The sequence below is a fragment of the Myodes glareolus genome, chromosome 3 (genome assembly GCF_982192425.1).
Source record: "Myodes glareolus chromosome 3, mMyoGla1.1, whole genome shotgun sequence".
NCBI classification, from domain to species: Eukaryota; Metazoa; Chordata; class Mammalia; order Rodentia; family Cricetidae; genus Myodes; species Myodes glareolus.
In genome coordinates, this window is record NC_142028.1 from 59,595,810 (window position 1) to 59,612,153 (window position 16,344).

A 16,344-nucleotide genomic window follows, 5' to 3' on the forward strand; every position below is an offset into this window, starting at 1 on the left:
CTTTACAGTGTATTCCACAGCATTTCCCCCTTTTGTCTAACTAAAAAAGGATTTAATTTTAACATAGTAAAATTATATACAACAAAACAGTTACTAAGTAAGAATTATAGCTACAATATCTAGTCCATTTGTATTTGGCAAAATTAAAGAAATACTCTATTATCTATCTTATCTTTGTGAGTCCAAAGTTTTGTACCTAATTTACCTTTTATCATAACTAAAGAAAACTATAACTATCTAGTCTTCAACTCCATCAAAGACCTGAGAAGAAAATAATATTGCTTCAGTAAGTAGAAAGCACAAAGCAAGCAACTTCAAAAAGTATAAGAAATGACAGAAACAGCTGGACGGTCACCCAAGGTTCCTCTGCAACACTGGGGCATCCATTTTGGGCCTGCAGGCCTAGAATAACTAACAGACTTTCCTGAAAGGCAGGGAATTTTGAAGGACTGTCATACCTTGTCTCAGCAAAGTTTGGCAGTGATCCAGTTTGGATAATACGTTTCAGTAACTGAGGCAAGGGCAGTTTCTTGCACAAATGGCTAGTTTTTACAATAAAGAAAGCAAACTCCCTACAGAGTTTCTTCAGTACCCATCATCTTCTCTGAAGTAGATTGGTACTACCAGGAACAGATATGTCTCATTATTATAAAAAGCCTTAAGTTATTAAACATTAAATCCATATTTTGTAGGTCTTTAAAGTGTTTGAAGACCATCTATCTAGATATATCTGTATACGACCTTGAAAATATACCTAACATGACTATAAGTTTGACTATTATAGATAACTAGCAATCTATTTTTTAAAATTATATATTACAGTTTTAAATGAGCTGCATAAACACAATACCTTAAACAAGAGTAGAAATATGCATAAACCATACAGTAAACCAAGTGGTGGTGGCTCATGCCTTTAATCCCAGCACTCGGGAGGCAGAGGCAGGTGGATCTCTGAGTTCAAGGCCAGCCTGGTCTACAAGAGTTAGTTCCAGTACAGGCCCCAATGCAAGAGAGAAACCCTGTCTCAAAAAACCAAAGAAAGAAAGAAAGAAAGAAAGAAAGAAAGAAAGAAAGAAAACATTATAATAAAATTAACTTTAAATTTGTGTCAATAAATAAAAATCTATACCAATGTAAAATATTTAAGATTAATCGTTGTTGTTTGGATTAAAGTAGTTTCAATGATCTAAACTTTTATTCTATCACTTCTATATCACATCCCCTTTTTTCTTTTAGAAGAAAATCTTTTAATTTAACTACTTTGTTTAGCTTTTTTCCTGACTATGGCCAATAACAATTTGTAACTAATCCTCTTTAAATAATAACAAACAACTGTATTTATTTAAGCTTTTTTTAGGTCTTATGTGAATCTGCTCTGACAATGGGTGCTATTTGTTGGTGGGATTTTCCTGTCCCGACCTCCTGCTCCCAAATAACTGGGAACTGCTTTCCAAAAACTGACTTAAAGACTTAATATAAATTATAAATGTTCGTATAGCTCAGACTATTACTACCTCTTACATTTAAATTAACCCATATTTCTTTATGCTTTGCCATGTGGCTCATGGCTTGTTACCTCATTTCCTACACATCCTGCTACCTTGGTGGTTGACTGGCATCTTTCTCCACTCCACCATTTTTCCTCCCAGCATCCTTAGTTTGGTTGCCCCACCTTTACTTCCTCCCTGGACTGGCCAGTCAGTGTTTTATTAAACCAATTTGAGTGACAAATCCATAGTACATCCTTTATATGAGGACCTGAAATCCAAAATGCTCCAAAATCAGAAACTGGATTAACAACTAAGCTAAGATAAAGGTACTGTTAGATTTGAGCAACTGGGGGGCAACCAACCAGTTCTACTACTGTCCGATTAAAGCAAGCTGTATGTAGAACTGGTCAGCAGACTGCTTCTCCCAAAACTGGCATTACAGAAAGCAGTCTCTCACTGGTTTCTGATGTTCCTTTTATGGGGAGGGGTTAGGGTTGATAGAAAAGTTATTGAGATAATTGGCTGTTAGCACCTGGACAGAAGAGTTGGGACTCAGGGCTCAAGGTTGCCTGTGGGGTAGATAAGTGTAAGAATCCACCATGTGTTAGGGGAGTCGTGAAGGTATCAGAGAAGACACATTTTCTTTAGGCAAAAGGGTAGTCATATAGCAGAGGTTCAGGAGTTTGGCAAGGCAAAAGAGATCCACATACTTCATGGGGTTACAAATTCAAACATGGTTTGGCAGATACATTAGGCTTAGGAAACAGACACTCTTGTAAGGTCTGGAGACTTAATAACAATGTGTAACAATGTGACTCTTTGATGTCATGGTGCCAGGCTAGGGGGTGAGGGCAGCTCCTGGATGTGCTTGGCCTGCAAGCGTGAGGACCAGAGTTTGATCCTCAAAACCCATCTGAATTTGCCATGCAGGAGCTAGAGAACAGTTTAGGGGTTGAGAGCTCTTGCTGTTTTCCCAGGGTTCAGTTCCCAACACCTACATGGCAGCTCACCACTACCTGTAACTTCATCTTCCAGGGGGCTCTGATGCCCTCTTCTGGCTCCTGTGGGCACTGCACTCACATGCACATACTACCCCACCACATCACCCCTCCCCTCACATAATTGATTTTTTTTAAAAAGCCAAGTGAAATAGTTCTTGCAATGCCCTAGCTGGGGAGGAGACAGGTGAATCTCTAGGGCTCACAGGCCAGCCTGTTCTAATTAGCCAGCCTCAAGCTACTGAGATGAGAGATCCTGTCTCCAAATGCCAGGTCAGCAAATGCTCTGAACAGCTGAGCCATCTCTGTAGCCCCGGTGAAATCCCTTTATAAACTGTACAGTGTTTGCCAGAATATAGAGGTGAACACACTGCTCCAAAACACATCACCACACGTTTTTGAATTTTAAAAAGGAAATGTTTATTGTTGTGTTACAAGGTGATTATAAACTCCTCTAAAAAAAGCAAAGATGGATTTAAAATATCAATATACATATTCATCTAAAAAGCAAAAGAGGAAAAAAAAACACAAACCTCTGCAAAATGCAGGGTCATTGTCATTAAACATCAATACACAGAGCTTGTATACTGCAAGACAGGTCACACACCAAGGATCCTTCAAACACGAACGCTCCTCCCCTTGTTGATTGGTTTCAGGTTTTGTGTCTGTGTGTGTGTGTGTGTGTGTGTGTGTGTGTGTGTGTGTGTGCGCGTGTTTGTTTTTTTGTTTTTTATTTTTTACAAAAGTTTAAAATATCTTAAAAATATTTTGAAGTTTTTTAAAAAATGTCCTGATGAGCCAGACATATTTCTGAAGGAGACAAAACCCACGTTCTCAGCTCTCTCTTGTGCTAAATACAGAGTCACAGTTGTTAGGGATTAGAAAGATCGATTGGGTTAAAAAAAAAAAAAAAAAAAAGAAGTGGAGCTACCATCTCATTTTGAAGCCAAATATATAACAAGATGCTCTGTCCTTCGGGGAACATGCCAGAACATGCCTGTAATGATACCACCGCCGCCCCTCCACCCTCCCAAAGAACATGGAAAACCAGCTTCCTGTGACGACCCAACTACTGGGAAGTCAGCATGGAGGAGGAGAGGCAGGAGCAGTGCTTCTGGCTTCCAGGGCACCCCTCTCCATCTTGGGGTATCTGGGTTTGGTTTTGTGTGTGGTTTTGGACTTGATGAAGGAGGGGTGTGCACACAGAGGTATTTACAGTGTCCGTAGGGATGGGGGTCTCAGGATTGAGGGAGACTGTGAGGGGCCTTCTCTAAGATGCCTTCCTGGCTGGTGTCTGCGTCTTGGAGAGAGGATCAAGACTGGTGCCCGGTTCGACTGGTTGCCTAGAGCATTGCCCTGCCCAAGGAGCAGGGCTGGAATGCTGTCGGCCATGGCAGGGGCACCCTGGGATACAGAAAGCCCCTTCCTGGACAGAGGAGACACGTGCTGCTTTCTCCTCATGCTTTGCCATGGTCTGCATGGTCTTTCTGGGTGTTAGGGAGATGAGGACTGGGGTCCAGGGGCATAAAGGGAAACTTCCCATCATCTTCTCAAGAGGGAAAGCAACCTTCTCTGGCTACTTCCTGCATAGCCTTGGCTGCATGGAGGTCAAAGACCTGCCATCGTAGCGCGCCTAAGGCCCTCCTCGCTAGTGCTGACTTTGGCCCTCAGTTTCCTGTGATACGAGTTAGGGGGCAGGTATCAATTCCTAGCTCCTAAAGGCTTTGGGGAGGAAGAAAGGGTAGCAGGGGGCTGGGGTGAGCAGGAGTAAGGATGGGTGGAAGTGGGGTCTGCTCTCTGCTCCATGAGCATGGACAGGGGCCCTTATCAGTCTGGCCTTTGGTTGACAAGGAAGGCCTGGGGTTTCTTAGCCAATGCCCTCCACTTTTTTTCTGTCCATATCTTGGAGAGCCTGGAGCTACAAATGACTCAATTATCCAGTTCCACTCAGCTCACATGCAAGTCTCTCCTGCTCTAGGCCTTGGTTTTTCTGTTTACAAAAAGTGCCTTGGATTGAGGGCCCTCTGGGACTGTCCACAGTGCTCAGTAGGGATCCTCCACTCAGGGGCTAACAGTCTTGGGACCAACTAACATCTCCCAGAAGAGTCCTCCTGGGTCCACCCTGGTCCTCATCTAAATCCAGCATTGTATCCTGCCCACAGCTGACAGGCAGGACACACCTGACCTGTCCCAGGCAAGGGCTGGGTGGGGGACCGCTTATCCCTCTCTCCAAGAGGCAGGCGGACCAGAATCACGAGCTCTACTTCAAAATGTTCCTTACATGCAGACATGGAGAGACAAACATCACAACAAGGGCTATCGGGGCCAGGTGACAGTGGTGGGCACTGAAGGCAGGTGCAGGGATACTGTTGGGGAGTGGGCTCAGGAGGCGGCTGGCCTTCCATCCAGGCGGGGCCTGGGGACTTGGCCCGCTATGTCTTTGGTCTAGAATTTTTTGATCTGGGAATGATAAAAAGGCCTTTCTCAGGCCATTTCCAGAATGGTGTCATTTGTCTGCCAACCCAAAATACTGAAGGCTCGCCAGAATGGCGTGCCTGGCGGAGGGGAACGGTAGACGGGCATGACCACAGACGCTGCCGCAGCTGGACAAGCCCCCTCCCCCTTACACTTCACCTGTCTTCAGTCACCCACAGTGGTTACTCTTAAGGTTCCATAAAACAAACAAACAAACAAACAAAACAAAACAAAACAAAACAGAGCACATTACAAATTGGTAAAATCAGGGGAAAAAAAACTCCAACACACAGAATAACACAAGAGCAACCAGAAATACACAGGACAACAGGAACACGGTAGAATCACGGGTGGCTGATTCAGCAGCCACTGGAAGAGGACTGGAGGGTCACTTGGCAGAGTACATTGTTTTGGAGACAGAGAAATGTGTACATTTGTCAAAGAGGTTCAGGATGGCACAGTTGGGCCCAGTGGAGGCTGGGGTGAAGGTGTAGCGCCCTCTGCTGGTTCAGAAGGAAACAGCCCTGCCTGAGGTCAGTCAGCTCTGGGGCATTGGCAGCCTCTCTGTGGAGATTACCTCAACCTACAAAATTTCCCTTTGTCTCCTCTTGTCGGTTCCCTGGGGGCAAACACCTGTCCAACAGTCACTGTAGCGGCTTGGAAACAAGATCTGAGGTCACTACCAAGTTGGCTTGGTACTTGAACTTAAATCCTTTAAGATCCAGCATCTATAGCCACTCCGAGCATTCCGTGCTGGGAGCTGGATGGCTCGAGGGTGGCATATTTAACAAGGGTTTGTCAAGAGGCAAGGGAGGAAAGTGTCCTCCTGGGGTACACTTGCCAGTCTGGGGTACACTCACCCTCCTGAGCTACTAAAATCCTTTGGTCCACTGACTTCCCTCCAGGCCCTCACCAAAATGCATTCTGCTTGGGGAACACCCTGACCCCCCACCCGCCATGACTCCATTCAAATACAACAGCCCCTTCTTGTGTGTGCCCTGGCAGCTCCTGTGGACTGGCCTAGGGCAACTGTGTTGAAAGCACAAGGCTGAGGCTTCTGCCTAAGCGTGCTGAGGCTCCCAGCCCCATTCTCATCTGCCTTCCAGACTTCCCATTCCTGCCTCTAAGACCCATGGTGGTTCAGACAACCCCACTGACTACCCACCCTCTACTTCAAAATAAAAGGGAGGGGTTTGGCCCTGGTACAATGGCTTCAGCTGCTCTTAGGATCAATCCTTCATGCTGAGGGTGGGGCTATTATTTTGGCATCTTTCTTGTCGGCTGAGAAAGAGTGAGGGTTCTCCCCACAGCCCTACTCTCTCCTGCCCCTCAGGTCTGTTCAGCTAGTGGGGGCTCCCTCTCCTCAGCTGTATTCTTCCTCCTGAACCAGCCCAGAAGGGACTAAACCTTTCTTGAAAATGTAACCACCATCATAGAAAAAAATTCCACCCAGCATTTAGGTTTTTTTTTTTTTTTCTCTTTCTTTTTTTGTTTGTTTTTGGGCAGAACTCTCTGCCAGCTATGTAAGCACCGAAGAATTGCTTTTGAAAATGAGATCCATTGCTGGCAAAACCGATTCAAGTGGTAAAGTGTATGACAGACTCTAAGTATATATAGTTATATGTTAAAAAAAATACAATGAAAATTTTACCAAGTTCCCATAAAATACATCAAAATCAATAAGAAAGTCCATCCTCTCCCCAGGACTTAGGCCCGTGGGTTCTTTTTGTACAAAATGTCCCCCGAATCAAAACAAAATACACATATAACAGACATATACGTGATACACACACACATAGAATAACATTTTCTGTGACAATTAAAAAAAAAATCCTAGTACAAATATAAAGCTCTGTAAACCTGGTCCTATGAGAATCTAACGTTAGTAAACAGCAGGAAAGCGGCACCCGTGGCATGACCCGGACCTCACATCATGGTCTCCACAATGACGTGGCTGGGTTTCATGAGTGTGCCATTCATGAGGGAGCGGGAGTTGTAGGGTGTGGCCCCCTCACGTTCCACAGCCCAGCGGTTGGGCTCTCTGGGGGTTATCAGGTATTTGATTCTCTGTTAAAAAAAAAAAAAAAAGATGAGGAGGGGTCAAGAGGGGACCCAAGGAGTTCCTCTCCACCTACCTCATGAATACCCTAGGGTGCTTGCTGTGTGGCATTTGGCCAACTGCCACTTTCTCTGGGCCTTTTGTTGGTTTTTGGAAATGGAGGGGAATGGCCCCCGATGTCCTACAGTGGTTTCTACAGCCAACCTCTGCACATGTGCTTAAAGACAGGGAACACACAACCTCAACACGTAGGAACTTTTCCTGAGGAGCTGAGTTGTGTCTGCCTGTGGTTTATTCACCCTGGTTGCTTTGACTTGGGTTAGGTTGCTAACCTAAGGCCCCACCTTCTCCAAGGAGAAAGTTGGACCCCTTGGCCTCCCAGAGCCTGTGTTTCCTGCTTCCGGGAGGCAGTTCCTCACAGGCAGTCCCTTCTCCTGCAGGGTTGAGAGTCCACTCCAGGGAGGGCTCTGCCCTTCGAGACAGAAGACAGCAGGGAAACTCCTCAGATCCTCTAGGCATGGAGCCCAGACTTCCCAGTGTGGTGACTGATCATGGAATTAGTGAGGAAAGAGTCCTCTCCTGGGACTTCAGGAAGTCACTAGCAGAGCTGGGAATGGAACTTGGCTCCCACCTCCTACCTTCTGCCCACTTCCTGCCAAGTGCTCAGACTGAAATGGGCCAGCAGTTGCGGGGGAGCAAGAGGGGAAGAAAAGGCCCTCCTAGGTATTTACATTCAACTATGGTGTATTAACAGCCGGAAAAGCCACTACAAGCCTGCATAGGTGTGTGGCCTTGAGCTTTCCCTGACACTGCCAAAGAATCTTTTAAAGACATTATTTCACTTGAGAATCTACATTTCTACATTCTCTTGGAAAAAAGAAACAAAACAAAACAAATAATAATAAAATAAAATAAACCACAAGACCTGGTCCTACAAACACCTGAGTTTCTCTAAGCAGGCCAACACACCTCCCCATAGACCTAGCCTGCCTGCTCGGCTTCAACCCTACCCCTCCTGCACTGGAACATTGGGCTCCATCTGCAATGTGGCGAAGTGGCACCCGTCAGTTGTAGCCGCCAGGGCTGTGTACATGGGAAGCTCAGCTAGCTCTGGAATCCTGGTAGGGCTGGAGATCCGGGTGTACCACTAGCTACCTCACAACTCGGAGGCCACCTGGATAGTTGGTGCTGCCGGAAGGAAGGGCTGCAGCTCATTCTAGCTGTGGGGAGACCTCCCCCCGCCCCACCTTCCCCCTGCTGCTCCTCCCTCCCTCAGCAGCTCATTCTGAAGGAACCAGTCTGCACAAAGGCCAGATCAGCCTCTTAAAATCAGGCCTTGAGCCAGACAGTGGGCCTTCTACCCATACCCCAGCACTAGGGAGGCTGAGCCAAAAGAGCTGTGTGTTTGAGCCAACCTGGACTATATAGTGAATTTGAGACCAGCTTGGGCTATAGATTCAGACATTGTCTCAAAAAACACCTGGGATTTCAAGAGACCCCACTCCAACTTAATGACTGCTATAGAAATTGTCAAACATGAACAAACCTCTAGAAACTCCTACCATATTCAACTAACTTATGTTTGGATGGTAATGACCCTCTAGGGTATAGTAACCCAGATTGGCTCAGGGCACTAGGGGCCACCTGGAGGGCTCAGAGCAGAAGCTTCCCAGCCTGTCTGTCCTGGGATCTAGCGTTTCAGCACTAACAATACAGAGGGATTTAGACTCTGGCTTAATGGTAGGAGAGCTGGGGAGCTGGGGTCCTAGGCCCAATCCTCCACTCTCTAGGAATCTCAGGGCCTCAGACCAGCATGTACCCTCAGCTCCTTCCCTTTCTCTTCTCTTCTCTCCCAGCCAGCACAGCCCCCTCCAAGGGAAGAAGCCTGGGCCAGGCCAGAGGGGAGCTAGAGCCCCAGGACATCCTGGCTCCAGATTCTTTTTGTAAGAGAATAAAAACAGCTCAGAATAAAACTGTGGGGCCTTGGAGCCAGCCCAGGCACAAAGGTTAAAGTAGATTCTGAGAAAGGGATTTCGTGGAAAGAGCAGGGGACTGCCAGGCCTTCCCACATTGTGGGAAGAATTTCTGAGGAGGCTGGGGGCAGGGAAGGGGCGCCATGAGGAGACAAGCAGTCAGTCCTAAAGGCAAGATGCAGGGCAGTGGGACAGGATGGCACACCCCAGCACAAAGGGTAGCATGGAGGGGGGGCGGTAATAGGGTGTGTGTGTTGGATTTCCTCTCCAGAGTCCATCTCCTGTCCTGACTCAGAACAGAGATCCCACACCCTTTACCTTGGTGCGTGAGGCCATTGTTCTCTCTCTAGCCTGACCATTAATCCTTTGTATCTGACACCAGGACCATATTCTATCTCATATTATGTTGGGTACTGTCCTCTTAAGTCCACGGTCCACTTCAAATGTCACCACAAAGTCTCCTCCCAGGTGAATGGCACCTATCCGTGCTTGCAAATAGCACACTCCCGCCTTTTGTACAGTGAGAGAAGACCAGGGACTCGGAGAGGGTCACACAGAAACAGGCACTGGCTGTCTGCCACCCCCATCGCCCATATCCCATGCTCACCACGCGGAGCGGTCCCTCCGTCCGGCAGAGGAAGATGAGAATGACCAAGGGGATGCACACCATGGAGGAAAGGGCCAGGCCCCAGCCCAGCCCAATTGCCCAATCCGGGTACACGTAGACTTTGTTGTAGGTCAGGGGTACATACTTGACAAGAGAGAAGATAAAACATCCCTGTGGAGAGATGGGGCAGTCAGAGAGAGCAGGATGGGCCTTTGCTGGGGCAGGGCCTCTCCCCATCCTTACTATGGAGATGGGGTACTATTAAGCCTTATAGGGCTCTCTAGGGCAAATCAGTGTCGTTCCCTGGCTTCCCAGGTCCTTTGGAATACCAACCATATCAGCCCATAGCTATGACCTCCTCCTTTGTCATCTGCCCCCACCCCTCAGGACTCTTTCTAGCTCTTTAGCATGTGCTCCGGGCCTTAACACAGGCTGTTCCCCCTGCCTGTTCCTTTTTCTTCACTTTTCACCCACTTCCACTCCAACACACTGGCCTTGCTTGCCCGGATCCCAGCCTTTTTCCTCCAGAAGCCATGTGGCCCTGATACCCAAAGTTCAGCAGCCTCTAGGGTAGTGATTCTCAACCTGTGGATCATAACCCCTTGGGGGCAAGGGTGTCAAACAACCCTTTCACACTGGAAAACACACATATTTACACTACAATTTCCAACAGTAGCAAAATTACAGTTATGAAGTAGCAATGAAAGTCATCTTATGGCTGGGGGTCGCCACAGCATGGGGAACTGTCTTACGGGGTCCCAGCATTAGGAAGGTTGAGAACCACTGCTCCAGAGCGTCTCCCTTTTCTTTAACACCAGCTGCAGCTTTGGGCATACCCAGCAAATGCTCGATAAACATCAAAGGCATGGCTGAGAGCCAGGCAAGCAGCAGCCTTAATGCCATCACCCCTCTGTACACTGGTCACCAGGTCTGGTCCAAGAAACAGGGTGTGGACCTGGCCTTGATCCTGAAGAAAGAGTAGGGTGGGGTGAACCCTGGACCCTAAAGTTGTGCAGAGTTCACCTTTGCCTTTGAGAGGGCCTCCTGGGGGACGGCCACGAGGCACCCCAGGGAGGGTCATGGGTAAAATCAAGCAGCTACTCACTGACTAAGAACAAGTTCCGACGGGACACAGTGGCGCAGAGTGAGGGCAGGTGGTCCATGGGACCCTATCTTTCTCTGATGCTTTCTGCCTAGAAACCCGGGGCTTAGGTAAAATGAACCCCATCGACTCTAGTCGCTACCTAGCTTTTCTAGCAGGGAGCCTCATTCTGCCTCAGAGTACAGTCTACCTCTATTCCAGGCAACTCTCCGGAGAAGAGAGAGAAGGAGACTGGGGAGGTCAGTGTGAGAGGGACCCCAAGCATAAGCCTGGGGTGACTGAGAATGGCAGTGCTGGCCTGGTTGACCACGTCTCTACCTGGGTTGGGTCCCCTGTTTGTGACCTGTTGATTTTGTTGGGGGATGTGTGTTGAGAACCATAATCACGCTCATCAGATTCTAAACTGTCCCATGTCAGGGTGTCCTTGTCACAGAAGTGGGGAAACTGAGGCCCAGATCGAGAAGTGAATTAGCATGCCCACTCGGTCTGGCCTGGGAGTAGAGGTCACAGGAAAGGGGACCCATTAATCTCTAAGCCCTGGTTCTAAAGTGAAGGCCATATGGACTCAGGGTGCTAGCCAGGCGTAGCAGCTCAAATGGGACTCCCACACACTTGGGTTCCTAGGGCGCAGGCCAGGGTGGACTGTGAAAGCCCATTGGCTCTCACGAGCAGAGTCTTAGAGAAGGACCTTACTGACGGTGCCCACGCAAGGCCAGCTCCAAGGTGGCGGGCAAAGGAGAGCAGCCTGGCCTAGTGGGACTGCCCTTCCTGTTTCCTCTTCTTCACAAACTCTTATTGGGCCTACAAAACCCTTCTTAACCAGGCAACAAAGAGCAGCCTGTTCACCCCTCTCTGGTATAGCTGAAGCTGGCTTGGCCAAAGCCCACACCCAGGAGACGCTAAGCAGAAGGCAGGCTCTCAAAGGCAGACTGGTCAGACTGGGGGAGACTTACAACACAGAGAGCTGGAGTGATGACAGCCCAGCTGTACTTCATCCAGGGCCCAGGCCGATAGCCAATCATGTCCTCAATACCGTCATATAAGTTATCACCGCCTAGGAGAGACAGCAGGGAGGGTGACACACTGGCCAAAGCCAGAACAGCCCTGGGGAACAGTGCAGCAGGGGTCACCTGGGAACCTCTAACATCAGGCCTGTGTCTCTACACCAAGCATGGGCAGGTGTGTCTAAGGCAGCTTGACACTTAAAATGCAGTTGGGCACCTGCAGTTGTATTTTGCTGCAAGTCTTAGACAAAGCCCACATCTCAGTGTGGCCGACCTCAGATATCTAAGAGGTCAACGTGGACCGTTTCTAGGCCAAAGAGTAGGTCGCTATAGGCTCTGGTGTCACAGTGTTATATGTATAGCCACATATGTTCCCACCTTGTGCTTTCAGCGGGATTATCTGTGAGACCCTCAAGGGGCATCCCAGAGTGAACATTCCGGGCAAAGGAAGTTTTTCCATTAAATTCTCTAACCAAATGAACAGCTTGAAAAAGCATGTGTAAGCATGTATACTCACCATATATCCAGGCAATAACAAAACATTCAAAGAATGCAACCCACAAAAGGCATACACCACTAGCTGCATAGTAGTCAAAGAGTTGAAACACATACATGCCACCCTGTGAGGGGAAAGAAAAATCAAAGATAAAGTTGGTTTGTTATATGAGCTCCAACTCCCTTCATATATAAAGGGCTATACAAATCAACATTTATTTTTTAATTCTAAGGAAAAATGGGCAAAAGCTAGGATGATCAAATACAGGTTATGAGGAAAAGAAGAAGAGGAAGAAGAAGAATCGGATGGAGAAGAATACGATATTCAGGACTAAGTGTGGTGGCCCCCAGCACTTACAACAAATACTCTAGAGGACAGGGCAGGTGAATTGCTGTGAGTTCAAGGCCAGTTAGGACTATACAACAAATTCAACTTCATGTTTGGCAAAACACACAGGGTTGGGGGAGAACACAGACTTTGTGTCTTACAACACAAAGGGTCACAGAAATCTATACACACAGGTGGGCTTAAAACCAAGTGTGACCAAGTCCAGGGAACTCCTGCTTGGTGAGTAGATGCTATCTGACTTTGGAAGGGTGTCCTCACAAGCACTTCCCTCAAAGTTTCTCCTTCTGGTAAAGAAAAGTGGTGAAGGCCTGAACAGGGTCTGGGCTAATGATTGACAACCTTCTCCTAGAGAACTCAGGTAGGTCGGTGTGTTAGGAGCTCATCCCCCCCCCATATCTGTCCTTTCTCCAGCCACTGCACTCTCTAGCCTTCAATCCTCCTGTTCCCTTCCGTTCCTGGTGTCTCTTCCTCCTAGTACAATTCCAGCCCTCTGGGCATAGTGGATGCTCTCTTCAGCAGACAACCACACAAATGGTAGAGTACTTGCCACGCAAGTGCCAGGGCCTTGGTTTGACCACAGCATCTCAAAAAGGGAGCATGGGGGAAGCTACTTGGTCACTGAGAGCTGGATAGATCAAGGATTGGGGCAATCCAAAAGGAGTACAGCAAGTCCCCCCCCTCCTCCCAGCTGCCTCCCTTGTGGCCTTGCGAAGGTGGCTGGGCACTAAATGCAAATCTAGGAAGGGAAACCCCTCATACCACATACCTCCGTCACCATCGTCAGCCCCAGCAGGTAGCTGATGCTACACACGATGGCGATGAAGATTTCCCGACGATAACCCTTCCTTAGGAAGGACGGGTAAAGATCAACCAAGGATGTGATCTGTCCTTCGACTTCAACAAACTGACGGGTGAGAGAGAGAGAGAGAGAGAGAAAAGGGGTGTGAGGGGACTCAGCACTGGCACGGAGCTCAGAAAGAGGCCTTGGCAAATCTGACAAAAGATAGGACTAGGAGCCCTGTCCTGGGCAATGCCTCACAAGACCTACCTGGAAATCCACGTAGCCAAACCCTGGGCTGTGCAGGCAGCCACTGTGGCCCGTGGTCCAAGCAACTCTGGATGTATGACTCTACTCAGGCTATCCCTGCCTTCACAGGAGAGCAGTCACCTCTCTAAGAGAGCCAGGGTCAGCTCTCTGGCCTGACACGCTTGGGATGAGTTTGTGGCCATGATGGTCTCTCTCCTTTCCTTGGTCAACGCCAGTGCCACACATCAAGGCAATGAATGCCTAGCCCAGCCCTTCACATGGCTGCTCAGCCAGAGCATGACAAGCAGGTCATCAACCTGTGCGCTAACCAAATGGAAGACTCTGGGCAAACCCTGGCCTCAGTTTCCCCATTCACAGCATAGAAGGCACTTCCAGTCTGACTCACATGGTGGCTTAAAATCACTGGAAATCATGTGACCCAAGAATCCACAGGTTCCAGACATCATAAAGAAAATTCTGGAACATCTATACACACACACACACACACACACACACACACACACACACACACACACCATGCTTGAGGATGGTCATCAGTCTTTTTACATTTTTCCATCCTACATTTTTCCAACCTACTGGTTTACCTTGGGGACTGCTATGTCCCTAAAAGAGCCACCTTGCGTTTAATAGCAGCATAAAACTTCACCCTCTGGACCCATCACCTCTAACCTAACCAATGACAGTGGCAACGACATTCCTTGTCACCAGTCTTTGGGCACGAATACAAGAGTCTGTCCCAAGGTCTTGGCAGTATTGGGGGGCTGGAGGGCCACAGAAGTTACTTAAATTAGAGGAGCTGTGCCCAGACTGCTCTGAGTCATTGAAAAATTGAGACGCTAACGGCTGGGGATGTAAAACCCGGCAGCGTGCTCACCTAGCATGCAAAGGCCCTGGGTTTGATCCATAGTACTGCATGAACCAGGCTTGGTAGATACACATCTGTAATCCCAGCACTCAGGAGGCAAAGGCAGGAAAAGCAGAAGTTCAAAGTCAGACCCGACTACATTATGAATTTGAGGCCAGCCTGGTCTACATGAGATGCTGTCTTGAAATAAAAAGATAAAAAGGTTTGGGGACAGAAGTTCCCCCGGCATTTCTATGAGAAAGATCTAATCATGAAGGCCTTTGGGAGGTGGTGAGGGAGAACATATTAGAACAAGTAGAGAGGAAAATTCCTCTCATGTGCTGGAAGGGAGAGCACCGGCACCCACGAGTCAGGGATAAGGCGACCAAGAGGTTCCTACGTAGAGCTCAGGGAGAGGGGTGGACTTTATGATTTCTAACTGAGATCATAGGCACAGAGGGGATTTGAGCCTGAAAAAGAACTGAGTGGCAAACCAGCAGTCTCAATGCCAAGCTATAAAAACAAGTTAAGACAAAAGGTGGTGAATCAGAGCCAAGACAGGCCTCTCTCAGCCTCAGTTTCTCTGGCTGCAGAAAGGGTAACAGTGACATCCAGGTCAGAACACTGCAGGGACAGGAGCTAATATATAAAATTTGGGTGCAGTGGGCTGGGGAAGAGCATGTATCTAGCATGGACAATGCCCTGGATCCATACAAATAAAAATAATCTGTTGGGAGCTGGAGAGATGGCTCAGAGGTTAAGAGCACCAGCTGTCCTTCCAGAGGTCCTGAGTTCAATCCCCAGCAACCACATGGTGGCTCACAACCATCTGTAATGAGTTATAACACCCTCTGCATACATGCAGGCAGAATACTGTATACATAACAAATAAATAAATCTTAAAAAAGGAAGAAAGGAAGAGAGGAAGGAAGAAAGGAAGGAAGGAAAGAAGGAAGGAAGGAAGGAAGGAAGGAAGGAAGGAAGGAAGGAAGGAAGGAAGGAAGGAAGGAAGGAAGAAAAAGTTAAGAAAGAAATCTATTGGGGCAGCACTTGGGGACCAGCCTCATTCTGGGAGTATGGAAAAGTTCCAGGGACAAAGCCTGATATTAGACATACTCAGTGCTAACGAGCTACACATGGAAAAAAAATGGCCATGTGACTTCTGGCGCTTGGTGGCATCTCTGCACCCCCACGTAAGGCTGGCTTCTCCAAAGCCCTCCCATTTCTCCAGTTCTGTAAACCAGAGTCTGGAAGGCCAGTCATCTATTGTCTTGCTCATCTGTGCTTGAGTGAGTGATGATACCATTAAGTCATTTAAGCACCAAGCCTTGGGAGCCCACTCCTTTACATAGCACGGTAAAGAGGAATACCCCAGGGCCATCTTTCACAGCCCCTAAAGACTGTAGCGCAGCTGAGAATCACACACCCTGTGTTGAGACCCGCTCCCCCAGAGGAAAACACTCATGGCAGCTCCGGCTGGGACAGTTGTGAGCCTGCACGGCCAGTTTGGAGCCATGGTGATGTCACGCTTAGCCACTCATTAACTTGTGTCTTTGTTTTCTTCTTCCCCTCTGAGAAGCTGGAAGATGTTCTAAAAGCCACTAAAAGGCACTGCATGGGGTCTGCTCCCAGGGCCAAGCTCTCAGAGCAGAAATGATTAACAGAATCTTGCTTGTTTACAACAGCGGTTGCCCATCACCAACTGCACAAGGATTTGTTTTCGCTGTCTTCTCTGTTAATCTGACCGCCCCCTTGGCTGCCAAGTCTTGTATAGTGTTTTTGACCTTGCTAGCTGCCTCCTCTGGACTCGTTCACCTCTGCTTGGTTCTGAGTCCCCCAGAACCCATCCTGACAGCGCCTTCTGAGGAAGGGCTCAGAGGGAAGGGGGATGAGGAGTCAG

At 48.1% G+C, this 16,344-nt stretch overlaps 1 protein-coding gene across 3 annotated transcripts in view; it reads right to left on the reverse strand.

Annotated features, from left to right (window-relative positions):
• Positions 1–2,883: 2,883 nt before the first annotated feature.
• Slc6a6 (solute carrier family 6 member 6) overlaps positions 2,884–16,344 on the reverse strand; it is a 74,733-nt gene continuing 61,272 nt past the window's right edge. For all 3 annotated transcript variants that reach the window (XM_087904488.1, XM_087904487.1, XM_087904486.1), the window contains 5 exons: positions 13,319–13,456; positions 12,226–12,328; positions 11,658–11,758; positions 9,603–9,773; positions 2,884–7,030 (listed from right to left, as the gene is read on the reverse strand). In XM_087904488.1, the coding sequence (XP_087760614.1) occupies positions 6,890–7,030; positions 9,603–9,773; positions 11,658–11,758; positions 12,226–12,328; positions 13,319–13,456 (654 nt within the window). In that variant the 3' untranslated portion in view covers positions 2,884–6,889. The remainder of the gene's footprint in view (positions 7,031–9,602; positions 9,774–11,657; positions 11,759–12,225; positions 12,329–13,318; positions 13,457–16,344) is intronic.